The sequence below is a fragment of the Suncus etruscus genome, chromosome 11 (genome assembly GCF_024139225.1).
Source record: "Suncus etruscus isolate mSunEtr1 chromosome 11, mSunEtr1.pri.cur, whole genome shotgun sequence".
Classification (NCBI taxonomy): Eukaryota; Metazoa; Chordata; class Mammalia; order Eulipotyphla; family Soricidae; genus Suncus; species Suncus etruscus.
Window position 1 is genome coordinate 78,226,868 of NC_064858.1, and position 22,456 is coordinate 78,249,323.

The window sequence follows — 22,456 nt, forward strand, 5'->3', positions numbered from 1 at the left end:
GGAGAGTCATTTTAGTTCCACCTCAAGGAGAATTTCTGAGGGAGTAGTCTGGGTATTACTTTTTTCCTTCCCTACTGGTTCTTACCAGATACAGGAGATATTAGTGTGCACAATGTGTGGTGTAGATTTGTCACACAGCCATTAGTTCAGGGTACAAGTGAGTGGAATTATGAGCAAGGAATTTGGATCTGGGCTAAGAAAGTTGAATGAGCAAACAGAGTGTCTAAGATGTGGCTGTAGGCCTGCAGAGATGCCAGGGGTCAGGTATGGAGGTTGCCAGGAAGCTGGTGAAAGAGAGGGCAATCAGCACCCATTTCTAAAATGGCCCCAGAGAGAACAGTCATGAGGTTAACTTCACCCAGAAAGTTGGATGAGCAGGCAAGGGTGTTTATGACCTGAATGTGAATTTGTAGAGAGAAAGCAGAGATCTTATTACATTTTCTTCATTTATTTATCCACTATGAACATTTAGGTTGCTTCTGTAGTTTTATTTTTAATAACATGGCAATAAACAAATGTGTATATCTTTTTAGATTCATAGTTGTTTTCTTTTATTAATTTGTTTTTGAGCCATACCCAGAAGTACTCAGGGGTTATTCCTGATACTGTGTGTTTGCATGTGTCTGTTCACACATTAGGTGGAAGGGACACTAGGATCAAACCTAGGCCTTCTATCTGTCCAGTCTATTGAACCACTTTTCTGGCCCATATTTTTGTCATCTTTAGATAAATACCCAGAGTAAAATTGTTAGATCATATGTTAGCTGCCTTTATAACTTTAGGAGCTTTCATTTTATTTTCCATAGTGACTCTAGCCTTTTTATCCCCACATTTAGCATATAAGGGTTCTGTTTCTCTAAATTCTTACCTCCAGTTATTCTTGTCTTTTTGACAGTAATTATTCTAACAGATTTGAGATGATTTCTCATTGTGATTTTTATTTACATTTCTTTAGTGAGTGATATTCTTGAGCATCTTTCCATCTATCTGTTGGCCATAGGTGTGTGTATCTGAGGGGAAATATCTATTTATGTTCTGTGTTCTTTATTACAAAAAATTTTCTGTACTGAAATCAGAACTTCACAGTGTTAGCATAAGGACATTTGGGGCTAGATAATCATTTGTTGAGTTATGTTGTAGGATATTTAACAATGCTTCTGGCCTCTATCCTTTATCCTCATCTAAATATAACAACCAAAATGTCACCACTCACTGCTAACTGTCCCATTGGAGACACAATTGCCCTCCATTAAAAACCACTGATCTAAACCATTTCATTTATGGCAAATCATTTTCTTGCTTTGCTCTTATTTGTCCTCCTGTCTCTGTATATAAAAAGTACATATAAAATTCCCTCTATAAAAAAAAATTCACCAAGAGATTTTAAGTTCTTTATTATTCAAGTGTGAGCTGAGGACTAAAAAGAACACTTGAGGCTATCTTACAAATTAGTCAAGACCTCAGATTAACTAAATTAAGTATATTTTTTAACAAAATTCCTAAATGGCTCAAATGCTTACAAAAATTTAAGAAATGCCCAATTTTTAGCTGAGGCCAAATTTTACATAAAGAGTTGCAGAGAAAGTTGCAGGCAAACTCTTATGATCCCTACCAAGCTCGTGGATATCAGCTGTATTCTACGAGTTACAGCAATGCCAATAGAGGGTTTCTGCTCTTTAGCAGGACCAACTTGTTTCATGTAACTATGAAAATAAACACTGGATTATTTCTTTAATGCTATCTGTTCAATCCTAACCACTTTAGTCTTTTCATTCCTTCAGTGAAATAAGCTACTACCTATTGCCATGTGGTATGACCAACATTTGCCAGCCCTGACCTTGCTGCCTCCAATTCTCAGATGCCTGTAACCTAGTGCTTACTCTTATTATAATTTAATATAAGTAATAACCTCCAAAACTAACTCCCATGTAAAAGTAAAAGTCTACCTTTTACATGTAGCTCGTAGGAATGACTTCCTCAAAACAGTGAATCCATGGGCCGAAGAGGTGGCGCTAGAGGTAAGGCATCTGCCTTGAAAGCTCTAGCCTAGGACAGACCGAGGTTCAATCCCCCGGCATCCCATATGTTCCCTCCACCCCCAAGCCAGGGGCGATTTCTGAGAGCATAGCCAGGATTAACCCCTGAGCATCAAATGGGTGTGGCCCAAAAAAAACAAAACAAAACAAAAAAACAGTGAATCCAAGTAAATAAAATTCAAGTCACTCTATCCACCTTCTCAGTCATAGAACCCTCTCATTCATCCCTTTTACTAACCATATTCTTTCTAATAATGAAATGGTCCAGGTAATCTAATTCATGTAGTTACTTTGCTTCCATCTCTCTCACTCTAAACATACCATTATCTCCATCTAAACTCTGTGACTTACTCTTCCTCAGAACTGTGACAAAGTAAGGGCCATGTGTAAATCAAGAAGTGTGGGGCTGGAGTAATAGCACAGAAGGTAGGGTGATTTCTTTACATGCAGCCTACCCAGGTTCAATCCCTGGCATCCCTTATTGTCCCCAAGCCTACCAGGAGTAATTTCTGAGTGGTGCAGAGTCTGGAGTTATCCCTGGGTGCCACCAGTATGACACAAAAACAAAGAAAAAGTGAACACCTCTCTCACTTTTCAAAAGTACCAGTAAGTTTTAAAAGATTAATTGTTCTTAATGTTCAGTATGATTTAATAGGAAATTGAAATAAGGAATTCTGAGTGACTTCTGATATCCATGTGTTAAGCTAAACACTTGTATATGTATCACACAAAAATCCCTGTCACTCTCTTGGTAAGATATTCTGATAAAGTGTTAGGAAAATTCATAAAATAATGACATGAAATTATTTCAGTTCTACCATTCCACCTTCATGACTTGCTTGAAAGTCTGGCTCTCTGACCTGTATTTTGATTTGGTTTGGTTTTTTTTTTTTTTTTTTTTTTTTTTGGTTTTTGGGCCACACCCGTTTGACGCTTAGGGGTTACTCCTGGCTATGAGCTCAGAAATCGCCCCTGGCTTGGGGAGACCATATGGGATGCCGGGGGATCGAACCGCGGTCCGTCCTACGCTAGCGCTTGTAAGGCAGACACCTTACCTCTAGCGCCACCTTCCCGGCCCCAGTTTGGTTTTTTTTTAACATGACTCCTCCAAAGACATTTACTATTCATGAACAGGTGGCATCTATGTATGCATTCTTTGATCCTCCCAATAATGTGTATCCTCCTTTTTGTTTTCTTTTAGGAGTATTTTTTTCCAAAATGGATATATTCAGCTTGGCTTCTGATTATGAACAGCAGTGTGTTTGGGGATATGAGTAATTTAATAGTAAATTTATAAAAAAAAAAAAGTTGTTTAACTCCATATTACAACCCAAACTAAACCAAACAAAATGCCCACTTGGTGACATGAGCACTTAAAACACTATGTGCGCCACATAGCACACAGAAGAAATTATTAAAGCTGTCATTTAAGTCCGTGATCTTCTAGGTTAGAACCCACATTTAAGTGGATAACTTTACAGTATTTTATATTCACTCCTCTTTCTCTAATGCTACTGGTACAGGTCCTGAACTTATTTCTGGCCTTGCTCCTGAGCTCCTTCAGCGCAGACAATCTGGCAGCCACAGATGATGATGGGGAAATGAACAACCTACAGATCTCAGTAATCCGTATCAAGAAGGGTATAGCTTGGACCAAAGTGAAAGTCCGTGCCTTCATGCAGGCCCACTTTAAGCAGCGTGAAGCAGATGAAGTGAAACCTTTGGATGAACTGTATGAAAAGAAGGCAAACTGCATTGCTAACCACACTGGTGCAGATATCCACAGGAATGGTGACTTTCAGAAGAATGGCAATGGCACTACCAGTGGCATTGGTAGCAGTGTGGAGAAGTACATCATCGATGAAGACCACATGTCCTTCATCAACAATCCAAATCTAACTGTGCGGGTGCCTATTGCTGTAGGCGAGTCTGATTTTGAGAATGTCAACACAGAGGATGTTACCAGCGAATCAGATCCTGAAGGCAGCAAAGATGTAAGGTTTCGGCGCCTTGAGGCAGTGTGAGAGCAAATAGGGTCCTGTCAGTTTGGGGAGCTGCTTGAGCTATGGGCATGGTGTACAGATTCTGGAACAGCCAAATCATTTTGATTTTTTTTTGTTTTTTTGGGTTTTTTTTTGTTTTTGGGCCACACCCGGCGGTGCTCAGGGGTCACTCCTGGTTGTCTGCTCAGAAATAGCTCCTGGCAGGCACGGGGGACCATATGGGACACCGGGATTCAAACCAACCACCTTTGGTCCTGGATCGGCTGCTTGCAAGGCAAACGCCGCTGTGCTATCTCTCCGGGCCCATTTTTGATTATTTTTTGTTCTGTTTTTTTTTTGTTTTTGGGGTGTACTCGGGTTACTCCTGCTTCTGCACTCAGAAATCGTTCTTGGCAGACTCAGGGTACCGTATGGAATGCTGGGAATCGAACCCAGGTTGGCCACCTGCAAGGCAAATGCTCTGGCCTTGGCCAAATCACTTTGAGAATCAATTCCATCCCATCGTCCCTCATTCTAAGTCTTCCCTAAATGATCTGATTCATGAAATGTTTCAGCATAGTCCACTGTTGTTTCTGAACCATCTAGGTCAGAGGCTGGAATAAACTCTCACTTTTTCTTTGCCTGCTATTAATTTATCTGAGCTATATCCCTGAAACCAGCTTATTTTACTACATTTTTTTTAGGATGGGTAACTGTCTTCATTAAGTGAGTTGTTTTGTTGGGCGGAGTTGTTCACATTGGCATTGTTCAAAAGCTATTCCCAGTTTAGTGCTTGGGGTACCTCCAGATGGAGCCAAACATTGCCTGGGAGTGGGCCTGGAGCTCCTATATGCAAAGAATGTACTCCAGCTCATTGAGTCATTACCCCAGTCCTGTGAGTAAGTTTTTAATATTGTACCCCTTTCTGACACAACTAATGAGGGCCCTGTGATAATTATTTGCTCGTTATGAAATTTTGTAATACGAATTTTAAGGAAAAATTACAGCTGATACATCTTCCATATCAAAAGTAGAGTTGTCTATGCAGAATGGATATGTTGCTTAATCTTACTTTTCCTTCTTTTCCTAGAAACTCGATGATACTAGCTCCTCTGAAGGTAGTACCATTGATATCAAACCAGAAGTAGAAGAAGTCCCTGTGGAGCAGCCTGAGGAATACTTGGATCCAGATGCCTGCTTCACAGAAGGTGAAAAGGGGCATGGAAAGGGATGGGCCCTGACAGATTTCTGCCAGGGTTAATGGTTGGAGAAGAAGAGAAGTTTCAAGACTTGTTTTTGAAGGACCAGATTGATAGTACAGTGGGTAGGGCACTTGCCTTACATGAGGCTGGCCTATGTTCAATCCTCAGTACCAAATATAGTCCCCTGAGTCCTGCCAATAGTGATCTGATCCCTAAGCATAGAACCAGGAGTTAGCTTTGGGCACTGCTGGGTATGGCAAAAACAAAGGGGGGGGGGTACAATTTCTTTTTTTGTTTGTTTGTTTTCTTTTTTATTATTATTAAATTACTGAGATACAGAGTAAAAAGCTGTATATGGTTAAGTCTCAATTATACATGGTTCCAACACCCACCCATCCCTTCACCAGTGTTCATTTCCCCAATTACTCTCCTGTCTTCTCTCCATCCAACCCACCAGGCTTTCCCCTTTTATTCTTTTTTTTTATAAATTATCTTTATTTAAACACCGTGATTACAAATATAATTGTAGTTGTATGATTACAGTCATGTAAAGAACACCCCCCTTCACCAGTGTAGGATTCCCACCACCAATTTCCCAGATCTATCTACTCCCCACCCCACTCAAATCTGTACTCGAGACAGGCTTTCTTTTTCCCTCATTCATTCACATTGTTATGATAGTTTTCAGTGTAGTTATTTCTCTAACTGCACTCATCACTCTATGTGGTGAGCTTCATGTCATGAGCTGCACCTACTGAGAAGATAGGGGGAAATAAGGGTTGGGACTGAGGCAGTAAAATATTAGAAATGAGATTTGTAGGGCAGTATCAAGGTCACAATACAAGATGGAAGTTATGGATATATAAAATATATGTATACAATACTATCAATAGGAAAACAAGGAGAAAAAAATTCCAGTGACTGTGCCAACATAAACCAGTACTAAAACGGCCCACCCTCCTCCCAAAATGCATTTCCATTAGTGTAGGGAGAGGTAGGGGGGAAGCCTGAGGACCACTAAGAGTCCACCTGAACCCACTTCTGGCCATCTGAGCTGGCACCCAGGGAAGGCCTGGAGTCAGGGGAAAAAGACAAGGACCGCTGGGGGCCTGCCAAGCCTCCCAGCACTCCCCAGGCCAGGGAGAAGAGCTCCGGTATGGGGCCTCCCCAAACCCCATATTTCTTATTCTCAAACTTGTCTTTGCTTTCTCTTGGCATCAATCTAGAAGCTTCCCTTAGAAAAGCCTTTTCTATCCTAGCTCTGCCACCTTCTGGCTGCCCTTTTCTCCTCCTTTTCACTGCTTCTTTATAAAATATTATCCCATCTCCTGAGGGCTCTGCCCTGGTAGCCTGACAGCATAGCTTCCGCCCTTCTACCCTTTCCATTTTTGAATTGGGCAATCTGATTCAGCCTCTTCTTCCAGTATGTGTTTGGGCAGTGCCCAGTGCAGGCTGGGAAGTGGAGGAGAGGGCAGATATAGGTGGGGCATGCTCCCACAGTCTGACCTGACCTGCCTCTCCTATGATGCCAGGTTGTGTCCAGCGATTCAAATGCTGCCAGGTCAACATTGAAGAAGGTCTAGGCAAGTCTTGGTGGATTCTGCGGAAAACCTGCTTCCTCATCGTAGAACACAATTGGTTTGAGACCTTCATCATCTTCATGATTCTGCTCAGCAGTGGTGCCCTGGTGAGGTTCAAGGGAGAAAATATGAGGGGTTGACTGGAAAAAAGGTTTACAATAAACCTTTATATAAGGGTTCTTTCTAATGGGAAAGACTAAATGGAATATAAATCCAGATTCTTTAAGAACACATGGGTTTTGTAGACCCAGAGGAAATTGCCTATTGAAGTGTTTTGGGATGGTTTTGAGCCTTTGGGATTAGAGTTCATACAGATTCATATCCTAATTATTTGTGTTAGCATAATCCAGCTAAACCACAGTGGCCTCTTTTAATCAGCATGAAAACAAATTACTAAATGCCTCCCCTCCATTTAGGTCTGCCCCTGAACACCTTCCTAAAATAAGCTTTCTTTCTTGCCCCCAACCCCAAGACTCTTATTTGCTTTCCATTTGCATGAGTTAGAAGGGAGATAGTATTTCTCCAGCCACTCTCCCCTCATATCTTGCTGGATTTGAAGAGCCCATGGATGAGCATAAAGAATTAATTCTTGGGCCTGGAGAGATAGCACAGCGGCGTTTGCCTTGCAAGCAGCCGATCCAGGACCAAAGATGGTTGGTTTGAATCCCGGTGTCCCATATGGTCCCCCGTGCCTGCCAGGAGCTATTTCTGAGCAGACAGCCAGGAGTAACCCCTGAGCACCACCGGGTGTGGCCCAAAAAACAAAAACAAAAAAAAAAAAGAATTAATTCTTGGGGCAGGGTGATAGTACAGCTGGTAGGGTGTCTGCCTTGTACATAGTCATCATAGGTTCAAGTCCTCACATCCTATATGGTCCCCAAGCCTGCCAGGAGTAATTTTGAGCACAGAGCCAGGATTAACCCCTGAGCACCGACAGGTATGGCTCAAAAACAAACAAACAAACAAACAAATTAACTCTTTAGTACAAATTATTGATATATTGATAGTCACATTGTGAAGGATGCTTGTTACAGGTCAGTGAGACCTCAGGTAACCCAGTTTTGCACTTCCTTCATCTATTCAGAACTAACTATTTTTAGTACCTGACAGATGACTTTTCTCCTACTTCCAGTTTTCTTCATGCTTGATCTCTCTCCTCTTGGCACTTTTATAACTCACTCTGCACATGTAAATGCTCCCAGCCCAAATCCAGGAGGGATTCCTCTCAGTCACCAAGTCCACAACAAATGAAGAGGGCCAAGATTTTCTTCGCCGAATTCTCTCCTATCCTTCTGATCTTCCATCTCTTATCTGTCAGGCACTGAAAGGAACAAGAATTTTTGTCATATAAACATACAAATAGCATTAACAAGAATGTGAAAAAAAATGGAACCCTTGTATGCTACTGGTGGGCTGTAAAATGAAACAGCCATTTTGGAAAGCATTTCCTCAACAAAGCTAAATAATTACCATATGATCCTAGGTATATAGACTAGAGAAATAAAAACTTATACAAAAGTATGGCAGCATAGTTCAAGGAGGCCAATAAAAGTAGAAACAACATGTGTCCATCAGTCACCTGCTGAAGAGTATTAAAAATGTAGTATAGCTACACAAAAAATGCATATATGTATACATATATAAATGTCAGTATAAAGAAATGAGTGAACTTTGAAACAATTATGCTAAATTAAGCCAATCAAAATAAGCACATAATACGAAAAGTCTAGAATAATCAAATCTTTAGAGAAAGAAAGTAGCTTAGTGTTTACCCTTTATAACGGGAAGGAGGAAGCTAGAAATTGGTAGAGAAAGGGTACATAGTTTCTTTTTTGAGGTAATGAAAATCATTCTAAAACTGACTACCATAAGTAATGCATGATTCTGAATATGCTAAAAGCTATTGGGTTGGGGGCCAAATAGATAGCAAGGAGGTAGGGTGTTTGCCTTGCATCCAGAAGGATGGTGGTTCGAATCCCGGCATCCCATATGGTCCCCTGACCCTGCCAGGAGCAATTTCTGAGTGTAGATCCAGGAGTAATCCCTGAGCGCTGCCAGATGTGACCCAAAAACAAAACAAAACAAAAAAAAAAAGAAAATGAAAAACAACTACTGAGTTGGACCCATTGCGTGGTGTGAAGATCATATCTCATTAAAATGGTTTAAAAAGCCCTGTGTAGGATCAGAGTGATTATATAGGGAATAGGGCATTTACCTTACCCACTGCCAACCCAGTTTTGACCCCTGGTAGCCCATATTGTCCCCCATGCCCTACCAGGTGTAATCCCTGAGCATAGAGTCAGGAGTAAATCCTGAGTGCTCCTGAATGTGACCCAAAAACAAAACAAAACAAAACAAAAATTTTAAATTAAAAAAAAATCCATGTGCAACAAGGGCATAAAATGACAAAGATAGGAAGCTGAGTGTAGCTAGCCTCTGTACCTCAATCACCACATTCCTCTGTGATCTCTCTTTCAGGCCTTCGAGGACATCTACATTGAGCAGAGAAAGACCATTCGAACCATCCTGGAGTATGCTGACAAAGTCTTCACCTACATCTTCATCCTGGAGATGTTGCTCAAGTGGACGGCCTATGGCTTTGTCAAGTTTTTCACCAATGCCTGGTGCTGGCTGGACTTCCTCATTGTTGCTGTATGTGTCCTTCTTTCAACTTCCCACCCTGTCTAGCAAGAAAATAAAAACCGGGATTTTCCTTTCCCTAACAGTTGGAGTTGCCTGGAGGCCAGGATGAAGGATGTATAAGATAGATATAGATTTGGGTTAAGTTGCTTCCAGAGCACCCAGATCCTAACTATGGGAAGGGGAGTGCCCAGGTCCCTGCATGTGTTCAAGAACTAACCAGTCAGCTCATATTCTATGAATTTGACTTAAAAGATCCAGAAATTGGGACTGAAAAATGGACTTATTAGCCCCTTTATTAGCCTGGGAACAAGAAGGTTTGGACTTCACAGTGGCAGGTCAACACTTTCTGCTGCTAAAAGAAGGGTAAAGGAAGGAGGTAGCACTGCCAAGGCAAAGGAAAGCTAAGTAGGTGCTGCCCTTCCCATGGGCATCTTCATTTTGCTCAAGTCTTCGACCAGATTCACCTGGACAAATGGGAAACTGGGAGTTCACACTAAAATAAAGCCTCTCTCTCCCATACTTTACCTTTTTAGAGTGATGATCAAACTTAGGAGAATCTTTTTATCTTCAGATTCCAAGAGCATCTCTAAGACTTGATGGCCATTACCTCCCATCCCATGCTTTTTACAGGCTGGATGCTCTACCTTCCTTCCATAATGGTTTCTCACCCCCCAGCATTTGTCCTTTTAACCATGCTAATTGTTTTTTATGTTATGAAATAGCTAAAGCTTTTTTCCTTCCAGGAATCAGCATTTAAAGGAGGGGTATATGGGATTTGAGGACCTGGACATATGGAGAATTTGTTTTCTGCTGAGCATTGATAAGTGCCATGGGCAGTGCTTTGAGACTGGGTTGGTACATCTAGAATAGTTATATATATTTTTTTGGCTGTGTGGCACACTAGAGAGAACTTTTGAGAGCAGCCCGCTACTCTCACTCAGATAACTTGAGCCCTGTATGGGCCAGCAATCACATCTGGTCTGTTGATAGGTCTCTTACCCTACACACTATCAGCAATCTCCATAATTAGTGATGCTTCCTAGAGTTCTCATGCTGCTCCTCACTCACCATTTCAAAAGCAAGCCTGCCTAAAAGCGGAAGTCACCTTCTGCACCTGGTTTGAATAAAGTAGGCCCTGCCCTGAAAAGCAGGCCTTCTGTGTGAGGTTTTAGCTGATGATGAGAGCACGTTGTAATGGACAGACCTATTGCCCCCAGCCAGAGAGCTCAAGCTCTCAGAATCAGAAGAATACAGGTAAGGTAAAGCCTAGAGGATTTCAGCAGGACAGGGCAGTTCTCTTCTGGAGCCAGGTACCAGAGTCACTATGGACTCTTAGAGTCAAGTAGAATGTATACATATGGGTGTCCTATAAGCCCTTCCTAGTCTGTACCTACCAAAATCTTAGAGACATCCACCCAGCTCCTCACTCCCCAGAGAAGCTGTAGTTTCGGAAACGTTCCTCACCATGACATTGCTCTTCTCCACTATCCACACTAACCTGAACCACTATCCTCTCTTCTGTGTGGCATGAGAAACCCCCAACAGTTATGCACATTTCTTCAGAACTCAGATAAGCTATGAAAAGAAAGCATCAATAATCCTGCATGCTTGATTTACTTAGCAAGCATTTTTCACTTTTACGCAAGATAGCAAAAAAATTTTTTGTGTGTGTGTGTGTGGTTTTTGGGTCACACCCAGCAGTGCTCAGGGTTTTTTTCTGGTTCCGTGCTCAGAAATTGCTCCTGGCAGGCACAGGGGACTATATGGGATGCCGGGATTCGAACCGATGACGCCTTACCTCCTATCTCTCCAGCCCCAGCAAAATATTTTTTAAATGAGACCGGCAATAACCCATATATTCCTCTAGCTTCTGGGAATTGCTAGATTTATACATTGTCGTGGTTCCTGAGAATACCTCTGTATCAGTTATTAGTAAATAAATAAAATCGAAATACCACTGTGTAGAATTGTTTTAGAAGCTCAGGAGGAAGTCGAAAAGGACAGACAGGCCTGGTCGGTGGAGCTCACACTGACCTGCAGTCTTCCAGACTTGTAATGCAAGGTCTCAGAACAGACTCTCCACAACCCTCCCTTCTGTTGCCTTTTCTTTCTTCACACACTAAGTGTTTATTGAACATCCACAACATTACAGACCTCCTGCCAGGCATCCTCAGGTTACAGAGTATACACACTTCTCTTTAAGTATGTAAAGAGGTGAGATATAGGCATGATAAGCACTATCTGAAGCAGAGCATGCCAGGTGGAAACAACCCCCATATGTGCCCTAGCAGCATATAGATGCTACTTTTGACTTGCAGATGGTGAACAAGTCTTAGGTTAACATGTGGACAGCTGGAACTATCCGTTCTCATTATGTTTAGTCCTTGAACATTGTAGATCAGAGAAAGCCATACATTCAGGTCAGCATTATTTAGCATTATCTCTGACACTTCCTCATGTTTCTTCCCTGGGTGGCATCATGTCTGATCTGTTATCACCCTGTTTGTTTCCCTAATAACAATGAATTTTTGCTTTTCACTTGTGGCACCACTTCCCCAAAAGTTGCTGAGTACTTTCAGAATTATAAGGGTTAATCACGGTTATCCACAGTTAACTTTATTTATAAATTATGGGAGTTCGCCAACAATAACAACTTTCATTTTGCATGTGTCCTCAGCAACACTGGATGTCTTGACCTGTAAAAGAATTTCATCATCTTTTCTCCAAGGGAATACGCTCATCATGTTCAGAGATTTGCAACTTGTTTGTTCCAGAAATGAGAACTTTCAGAGACCACTCCTCACCATTCATTATGTTTCTAAAAGGTTCACATCAGTTTTTAAAAGTCATTCAGTACCTCTTCCCTTTTTCTATGCCTACAGCCATAGGTGCATGCTGAATTTTGACCTCTCAACTTATTATCCTTTCCCTTTCAGGTTTGATTCTTACTTTGATAGAAAGGCTTCTTTAAATTTGGTTACGATTATCTCTAGCGAGAGTTTAACATGGGAACTCAGAGAATTATAAGAGACCGTAATTATTTCTGTCTCAGTCAGATAGGATCCTATCCCTAGAGACCTTGGCTAAATCTTTTCTCTCAGCAGCTTCAGATCTGACCTTTCCACCCTTCTCCAAATTTAGGTCTCTTCGCTGCCTGTTAAATTACCCAACCTGAAGAACTGGGGTCCTCTTGTCTTATATAAGACTGATACCACTTACAGCTTGGTTTTTCTGCATTCTTTTCCTAACAGTTTCAGAGGTTAAAGCTGACTTGGAGATATTTTGAACTTGGGTTGACATGAGATAGCTTACTTTAAGAATTTGACACATGGGCCAGAGTGATAATACAACAGAAGTACATTTGCCTTGCACATGGCTAACCTAGGACTGACCTGGGTTTGATTTCCGGCATCCCAGCTTATATAGTCCCTGAACCTGCCAGGAGTGATTTCAGAGCACAGAGCTAGGAGTAACCCCTGAGTGCCACCAATGTGCCCCCACCCCCCCCCAAAAAAAAAAAAGAATTTGGCACAAAAAATATTGACAATTTTATTATTATATGTGCTTAAGGGTTGGCTGTATTTGGTAATAATTGTAGATAAAAGATACGCCTTGGGCCCAGAGAGATAGAACAGCCAGGACCAAAGGTGGTTGGTTCGAATCCTGGTGTCCCATATGGTCCCCCGTGCCTGCCAGGAGCTATTTCTGAGCAGACAGCCAGGAGTAACCCCTGAGCACTGCCGGGTGTGACCCAAAAACCAAAAAAAAAAAAAAAAGATATGCCCTTATATATTTCTTATTGAAATGGAGGTAAATGATTAATAAGTGCAATAGTATTCTAAATAGGGCATTTAGGGCTTTTGTTTTAAGCAAAATCTAGTATGAGTCATTTTACCTTTTAAAGAACCTGGGTAGCTTAATAGGGCAGTATTTAGTTCCAGTTTTGCTTTAGATACTGCCTAAACTACAGGGAAAATATGCTGATGAGTTTTGAGTATGTGTCAATAAAGGTTCACACCTCTTTTTGAAACGAGACCATTAAGTCTCTCTAGGTCATTATATTTCTCCTTAATTCCCATCCTGCTGCTTAATTTTATACTCCTGCATGTTTTTTAAAAGGAGTTCTATGCTATTTCAAAATTTTGAACCAAATAATCAAGTCAAGAAATAGAGCTAAGGGCCCAGAGAGATAGCACAGCGGCGTTTGCCTTGCAAGCAGCCGATCCAGGACCACAGGTGGTTGGTTTGAATCCCGGTGTCCCATATGGTCCCCTCTGCCTGCCAGAAGCTATTTCTGAGCAGACAGCCAGGAGTAACCCCTGAGCACCGCCGGGTGTGACCCAAAAAAACAAAAAAACAAAAAACAAAAAAAAAAAAAAAAAGAAAGAAAGAAATAGAGCTAAGAAAACCAAACAAGGGCTAGAGAGATGCTAATAGCAAAGCAGGCCCAAGTTTGATCCTTGAGCACCACCTGGAGTGACTGCTGAGCACAAAGCTGGGAGTAGCCTTCCTTCCACTAAATAGTAAGAGTAGTTATAGATTGTTATTTTATATTTCCCTTTAAATACGCCTTAATATAGCATTAATTTTAGGGGGGTATAAATAGGATTCAGTTGATAAACACATACTTTGTATGTGTGAGACTTTGGATTACATCCCCAGCATAAATGCCTCCTTCCCCCTACAATCACTGATATGGCCCTAGTGGGACTTGGGCACTGCCAGGTTCGACTCCCCACAGCCATTTACTATAGATATCATTTTAAGCAGATCTGTAACTACCACTTTCCAGTATGGAGAAATACAAGAATTGTTGATGGAAACAGCTTAACATAGCTCAGAATCTATGAGACAATAAAAGAGAAAGACTAAGAAATCCAAAACCCAAATATTGGAGGATTCTGTCAACTGAAAGCCTTTTTGGGCTCAGTGCCCCTTTCTTCTCTAGGCAGACAGTCCTGGGTGTAGTTGATTTCCAGCATTAAGGCTCATCATGGTAACTGCACTGAGTGCTCTGGAGAGTTTACCTCAGGGAGAAAGAAAAGTGTTTGACCACAACTTTAATCCTAGACCTGCAGACTTTTCCCCAGAAGGGCAGTATGCTACTCTGGATTATTCAGCTATAACTTTCTTTGAGATGTTGTTTTGAGCTGCTGATGGAAGTGCTGATGTGTCCTTGGAAGACTGCACTTGCCTGAATATATGGCCAATATTACAGTTCTTTAATCCTAAACTACTGAAGTGACACTAGACAGATTCTTTTGCATGGGTGTCTGAAATTAAAATATTCTTCCAAGAATCCTTCCAGTTCTTATTCTAATGATGGAAGTACTGGAAAACTGTCCTGTAAATGACCAGCCAAGGTCAATTTATTTTGAAATGTTCTGAAGAGGAGTGAAGCTTCTAAGGAAAATAACTTATTCACTAGTTCAGACCCACCCAAATTCTCAGACCCAGGAAGTCATTAGAGTCAAAAGTTAAAGAATTACTTGAATGAGTTCTTATGGAACCAAAATTTTATCCAGAAGTTTCCTAATTTGGATCCTATCTTCTTAGAAACTTCAGTCAGTTTGGCACTTAATAACCCTGTTTCCTTTATCACTATAGTAACTCATCAAATTTTCAAACTGTTTCTTGTCAACCAGGAGTAAGACAGCTTGTCCCTGTTGGAAATCCATGGTGAATGAGCTGAGGAGGGGCCACTGGTGTGGAGTGTGTGTATTTATCTGTATTCCTTTTCCATAGGTACCATTAATTTGTCTGGCTTAATTTAATGGCAACTTCTGGGACCTGCAGAGACTTTAAAGGGCAAGGGTAAGGTTTTTGTCATCTGTTCAGGCACCTTGCAAAGGAACTTCCTCATTCTTTCCCTCTTCCGTAAGCCTCTTCCCTTTTCCAGTTGTGTGTATATTCCACTGCCTTCTTTCCCTTTGTGTTTTTATTTTCTTCTGCCTCTCTCAACCACCTTGCCTTCCAGGTCATTTGAGTCCAGGTTGAAGTAGGCAGCTGGTGTTACCCACTTCCTCTACCTGGGGTGGGGTGGGGTGGGGGTCCTAATCTGTATGTGCAGTGCTAGGGGCTTTATTCTAATACTATGGAACCTCTGTTTTCTTTTTGTGTGTTTTTGTTTTATTTTCTTTTTCCTTTGTTTCTTTTTCTTTGTTTTTTTTTTTTGTTTGTTTGTTTGTTATTTTTCTCTTCTGTTTCCGTGTAGGTCTCTTTAGTCAGCCTTATAGCTAATGCCCTGGGCTACTCGGAACTAGGTGCCATAAAGTCCCTTAGGACCCTAAGAGCTTTGAGACCCTTAAGAGCCTTATCACGATTTGAAGGGATGAGGGTAAGATACTAAGAGCAGCTGATCCTTCTGCATGCCCATGGAAACTGTTTAAGCATGCTAGAACTGATCACATGGTGGAAAGATCATTCAGACACGAATTCTGTGATGCAGCTGCTGATTTGATCCTCCACTCTGTCTCCCTGCACCGCCCTGTGGGACGGGGAGTTGCATTAAGCTGCCTCATCACATTAATACTGGTCCCGTGCCCAACAACATGCCATCGCAGAACATGTGGACATTGGCTCTCCTCATATGGCCTGGCTTACCTGTAGCACTTGGGGGGCTTTCTGGGCTGTTAACATAATAGGGAGAATCACCAGGTGCAAAGAAGGGGAATTGTTACCCACAGACCCACTGAAATGTGTAGGTTACTGGCAGGAAGAGTGCTGTACACAGGCATTAGTCTGGTGGGGGTTGTGACCTTGGAGTCACTGAGAAGGCAGCTGAGAAGGGGCTTGAAGACATGGCAGGCCTGGAATTGGAGATGGAGCAGAATTTGGCATGACCCTGGGAGAAAAAATACTCCTTTTTTTCTTTCGGATTCCTCTTATTGCACCTTGTTGTTCTCAGTCCAGTCCCATAAGGACTGGCATCCTCTGTCTAATAGCAAAGCTTTCCTCCTCACCCCACCCTTCTTCCATGCTCTATGGCCCCCTAGCCTCATACTGTAAAAAGAATAATGGTTCAGTACTAAATGATTATCAACTAGTTTTGAAATTTCAAGACTCCTGCTGTTCCTGTTTTGGTAATATTCCACTCAGATTCCAACAGTGCAAGGTCTTGTAAATACCCTGCTAGTTGTATAAACAAGGCTTCTTCTTATGGGGCCTTTATGCTATGTTTCTTGGCTTAAGTGTATGTATGTGTGTGCATAGGTGTAAATGCACACACTAAAACATCAACTCCCTACAGTTCATGGAAAACTGGCTTTGGTAATTATGGTTGTCCTGTGGTGATCAGAGAGCTCTGTTATATTTAAGGAGACCAAGAAAACTCATTTCTATTCAGATGTTGAATACATGCAGGAGAGCAAACCAGAGGATATGGTTTTAAATATGCACATATCAGAATTTAGGAATTAAAATTAAACCATCACAGCAGTCAACATAAAGCTGAATCTGATTGGAAAAACCAGGTTCCTGGACAGTGCTGCTTCACTTGTTCTTCCTCTATGAGCCCCAGGCACTCTTTTGGGAGGATCCCACAGATATATAGGATGATAGAAATCTCACTAGGACCTCAGGGATTTTATTTGAGTTTGTTCAGACAAATGCTTTTTGTAACCAGTAGTGTCTCTTCTGTAGCACAGTCACAGTTGGCTTACTAAAGGCAGCATTTTGCAACCCACCTGTCACCATCTGGAAAGTCATTTCCACGGCAACATATATTTTCATTTAAAAAAAAATTGCGGGGCCGGGAAGGTGGCGCTACAGGTTAGGTGTCTGCCTTGCAAGCGGATGGACCTCGGTTCAATCCCCCAGTGTCCCATATGGTCCCCCCAAGCCAGGGGCGATTTCTGAGCGCATAGCCAGGAGTAACCCCTGAGCTTCAAACGGGTGTGGCCCAAAAACCAAAAAAAAAAAAAAAAATTGCCCACAGATAAGAGTCTTCAGAATGTATTCAGCAAGGCCCTTGTTAGGCTGAGACCAAGTTTACAGAGAAAAGAGAGAATTGCAAAGCACTCTATTATAGGTGGCCTGGGGTTGTTGAAAAATGAGATTTAAAATGCCCTTCTCTAGTAGGGGAGATACAATTCAGCAGGTAAGGCACATTTGCTTTACAAGCAGATGGACCAGGTTTGTTCCCCAGTACCCACCAGGTGTGACAAAAACAAGAAAAAAGGTAGGATAATATTCAGAAAATGAAACCTCTACATCAGGATTTTGCACATGAGAAATGCAAAACCAGACTTTCTAACCACAACCATAGTGGAAGGGAAGCTTTGGTAGAGGACTGCTTTTGATATTGACTTCAGTCAACCAACACTGTTGAACATGACAAGGATCCCTCTGGTTCTGACCTATTCCTGTTCTGCTGTTTCCTAGCCCATCTGTGAAAAACCAGCTGCAAGAACAAAGTAGATTGAATTTGCCTAAACTTAGAGTAAGCTCCCTAGTAATGAACAGACAGTATTAGGCACATCTACTTAACTTGATTGTTGTTTTTCTATACTGGCATCTGTTTTTCACTCCTTGGTTTTGAATATTTCAACAATTGAGCGATTACCCTTAGAAGATTTTAATCAGAAATCTTCAAAAACTGAATGTCATCAGTGCAGATGGGCTTAACTGTCCCTGTGCTGCTCCAGTCAGAGGCTCAGACCTTGTCTTAAGAGAGAGGAAGGGAACATCTGACCTTAGCCTGTCCTGGGACACTGACTTCAGTCTCTTTCTCTTCTTCCTCAAACCAAAGACCAGACAATTGAAACACTCATGCTATTGGCAAAGGAATAATTAATGTCATTCTTTGCTTTTCTCTCCTCCATAGTAATCTTCATGTAACTATTTTTGCTGTGCTATTAAACCTTGAGGGTATATATAGTAGTGCTATGAAACATGCATGCATTTCCGTTGGTTGTCAATCACAGTTGTCCATTAAAGCCATGTTCCCTCTGCCAGATATTAAAAACTATTTTATATATTTCATAGTATTTAATGAGCAACAATAATGTTATAGGTGTTATAGAATTGACAAGCTGAAAGAATTCATATTCTTTGCAATCCTTATAAAATTTCCATTGGGAAAAAAGTAACTTTTGGTAGTTTGCTAGAAACTAGCTTTGAATATTACTAGACATTATTTTAACAACATAAATTAATTTTATCTTAATGGCATTGTAGAATAACTTAATGATTATTCAAGAGCATAAAGATCCAATTTACTAAAGGTGAAGCATAGAAATGAATTATTTATATGTTGAATGGGAGTTCAAAATTAGCATAATTTCTTGCTCTTCAGTTGCTAAGAGTATCAGCACAATGACAATTATATGTGATATTCAATTAAACAATTCCTGTTAAATATATTACAACTTATCAGCTAAATTTTACAGCAAGGAATAATTATCAGTAAGTTTATTCAGCTCTATTTACTTCTTTATTCATAAAACTTAGGTAAAACATTTTGGGGTTTATGATTAATAACTAAAAATACCTTTATGTCTTAGGGGTGAAAGAATGCAGCCAGAATTCTTGCCTTACATGAGGCCAACCCAGGTTCTATCCCTGGCACCCAGTATGCTCCCCTGAGCACTGCCAAGAGTAATTCCTAAGTGCAGAACCAGGAGTAGGCCCTGAGCACTGCCAGGTGTGGCCCAGAAACTCAAATAAATAGAAGTGCATTTATATCTTAAAGTTCATTGATTTTACTGGATTTTTATACATTTCAGAAAACACAGGCCAGTAAGTATTTTTGTAAACATTTTTCTGGCAAGATATATGAGATAAACATTTGAATTGTTGAGCTAATTATTCTTCCCTGCTATAAATATTAGACTTTAACACAAAGTTTCACGCAGGACAGATTAAATTAGACAAAGAGAAAGAGCAGCAGAAGAGTTCCAAAGAGGTAGATACTGAATTAAAATTAAGAGCAACATTTCAGAATTTCAGGATTCAGGGGACTTACTTCCCTCTGTTGCACACTTGTGCTCGCATGATGGAAGGTCATGATCTCATCTAAATTCTATGCAAAGTACTGTCACATGGATGTGAGCTTGTGAGTCTTCACGTAAGCGACTATTACCATCTTGAGAAATGATTATTCCATTGTGGATCATCCTCCCTCTGCCTATTCTTTCACACATTCCATTGCTTTCTGGTGCTCCTGCCAAAGAGTGAGCAATTCTGAGAAAAAGAAGTGCAATTCAAATCTGATCACCTAATAAACTTAATAGCTTAATAAAATTAAGTATCATTCTCCAAAATAACGGGGATTTTTCCAGATTCCAGATGTGGCTTTCCTTGCTCAGAGCAGTGAAACTATTTTTATAAAGTTATTTTGTACTAATGGCAGATCTGTTTGATCTAGAAGAGACTTCTTGGTCTAAAAATTAAGAAATAACTACCTCTCAGTACTGTCAAGGCTTTCATATATGGATTAGAAACACACAAAATTTACATTTTAACCTGAGACAGAAGGTTAAATTCTAAATTCTCTTTAGCAGAATAGCATTGCCTTTTTAACTAGTGTAGAAGGGATGCTGCTTCTGTTCCAATGATCCAGTGAGTGACTTTGCAGTGAAAGGCAAACACAGAAGATAAGGAAAACCTGAACTCACAAGAAGGTCAGAGTAGAGATGGAGCTGTTAGGCAGTGGCAACTGTTTCCACCCTTCCAAGTTGTTAGTTGGCAGCCAGCCAATGATATCACTTCCCTGCACTGAAGAGACATGGTGATAGTTGTCACCTCCTTCTAGCAAAGCATTCAAAAATTTTATTTGTATCTATTATCTACTTTAACCCCATTAATCCTTAGGATAGCATGATGAGGAAGAAACTCTTCTATTCTTTGGTTGCCTGTTCTTAGCATTTGTGCTGAAGCCCACCTAAGTGAGAGTCAGGGCAGAAATAAACAGCAGCCTTGTTCTCACTCCCAACCCAGCACTGCTGTTTCTGTCAGCACTTTGATCTTCTCTAGTGCAGACTGCCACAGCTGAGGAAGTATTGTCTGCTCTAACCACTAGTGTGAGCAAAATCCAAAATTTAGAGCAATCCAGAAACTCCCGTACCTATAGGAGTATCTCAGTTGCTAACTGTAATCAGCAATTTTTTAAGAAACATGTCATTTTTAAGATTTTGAGAGCAGTGATTTGACCCAGAGCTCTCCCAAAACAGAAGCCTTTCCTATGCTAATGCACTGTAAAAAGTGGGGTCAGGCCTCAGTTCAAAAAGTGAGACATCAGCATTAGCCAAGCTGGGGACATTGTCAACTCTTACTCGCAGAATCTATCCAAGTTAGACAGAAAGGGCTGAAGACTAATAACGGAAAGACACATCTGTCCAGATTTTATTGTATATGGTTTGGTAGAGGGAATATAGCTTTTTTTTCTTTCTTGAGCCTGCAAAGTATGCATGCTCAGCTGTTGCCTGAAATAGATAACTGGCCTTGCATATCATGAAAGAGAATTATGTATCATTAACTGATTTACAGCTAACCCCAAAGGGTAGTTCTCAGTGATATTGAATGATCATACCTTGTTTTGCAGAGGGGGAATGTCTGTTGAAAGGCAATTAGTGAGCTTGAAATTTTCCCATGGGGACCTATTTTAAAAATTGGTAAATGCAGGAAACTGGACTAAGAAAAGAAAAATTGGGGTCCAGGTTAGAGCCTAAGAGAAATAGGTCAACTTGAGCAGGAGAAATTGTTTTATATGAAATAAAACAAAAACATTCATCAAAATATATTTCAGTTTTAGTAAATGTTGGTCCTCCTTTTGGATCTGTTTACTCTGGTTCCATAAGGAACTTAATGTTTCCATGATCAGAACAAGCCACATATGCCATTCCCCTCCTGGAAATCAAAAGAAATGTACTTGCTCTTCCTTTCTCCAACATTCAGCAACCTTCCCCTTCCAATGCAGGTGGTGGTGAATGCCTTGGTGGGCGCTATCCCCTCCATCATGAATGTGCTGCTGGTGTGTCTCATCTTCTGGCTGATTTTCAGCATCATGGGAGTTAACCTATTTGCGGGAAAGTACCACTACTGCTTTAATGAGACATCTGAAATCCGATTTGAAATTGAAGATGTCAACAATAAAACTGAGTGTGAAAAGCTCATGGAAGAGAACAGTACAGAAATCAGATGGAAGAATGTGAAGATCAACTTTGACAATGTTGGGGCGGGATATCTCGCACTGCTTCAAGTGGCAAGTATTGTCTTATTTCTGGTCCTGTGGAATACAGAAACTTCATTTGATTCCTTCTCAGTTCTGCTTTCAGAGTCCCTGTTGATCTTTTTGTTGTTTGGATTTTGTTTGTGCCAGCCCAGCACTGCCTAGGACTTACTTCTAACTGCACTCAAGTATCACGAGGAACTGTATGGGTGCCTAAGATTGTACTCAAGTTACATGCAAGGCAAGCAACCTGCTGTACTATCTTCCCAGTCACACTGTTGTCCTTTAGAGTCCAAAGAGAACAGTACATTGCTCTAACTGGTACTATGATGGCATGGCTGAGTACTTTCTGACTTCTCCAAGACCTCTCTCAAATGACATCTCTCTGCTCATAATCAAGTGATAAATATTATCTTTTGAGATTTTTTTTATTTAATTATATTAAGGAGAAAGAAAAATGCAAAGATTCCTCTTTTCTTCAAAATAAAAATTTTGTTGGAGCACAATAATCCTGTATATATGAGTTAACAATAGGAAAGGACATGGCAGTGCTACAGTGCTACCTCTCACATCATCTCAAACCCAGAGAAAAGATTTGTATCACTATAAGAAAATGGGCCCGGAGAGATAGCACAGCTGTGTTTGCCTTGCAAGCAGCCGATCCAGGACCAAAGGTGGTTGGTTTGAATCCCGGTGTCCCATATGGTCCCCCGTGCCTGCCAGGAGCTATTTCTGAGCAGATAGCCAGGAGTAACCCCTGAGCAATGCCGGGTGTGGCCCAAAAACCAAAAAAAAAAAAAAAAAAAGAAAATACCTATTTTAGTTCTACAGTATTCAGTTATAT

At 40.9% G+C, this 22,456-nt stretch overlaps 1 protein-coding gene across 1 annotated transcript in view; it reads left to right on the forward strand.

The window, feature by feature from the left end:
* Positions 1–22,456, forward strand: part of SCN8A (sodium voltage-gated channel alpha subunit 8) — a 179,728-nt gene that overhangs the window by 134,355 nt on the left and 22,917 nt on the right. The window contains exons 16-21 of the mRNA XM_049783640.1: positions 3,560–4,030; positions 5,109–5,226; positions 6,753–6,907; positions 9,279–9,452; positions 15,658–15,780; positions 21,361–21,645. Of these exons, the coding sequence (XP_049639597.1) occupies positions 3,560–4,030; positions 5,109–5,226; positions 6,753–6,907; positions 9,279–9,452; positions 15,658–15,780; positions 21,361–21,645 (1,326 nt within the window). The remainder of the gene's footprint in view (positions 1–3,559; positions 4,031–5,108; positions 5,227–6,752; positions 6,908–9,278; positions 9,453–15,657; positions 15,781–21,360; positions 21,646–22,456) is intronic.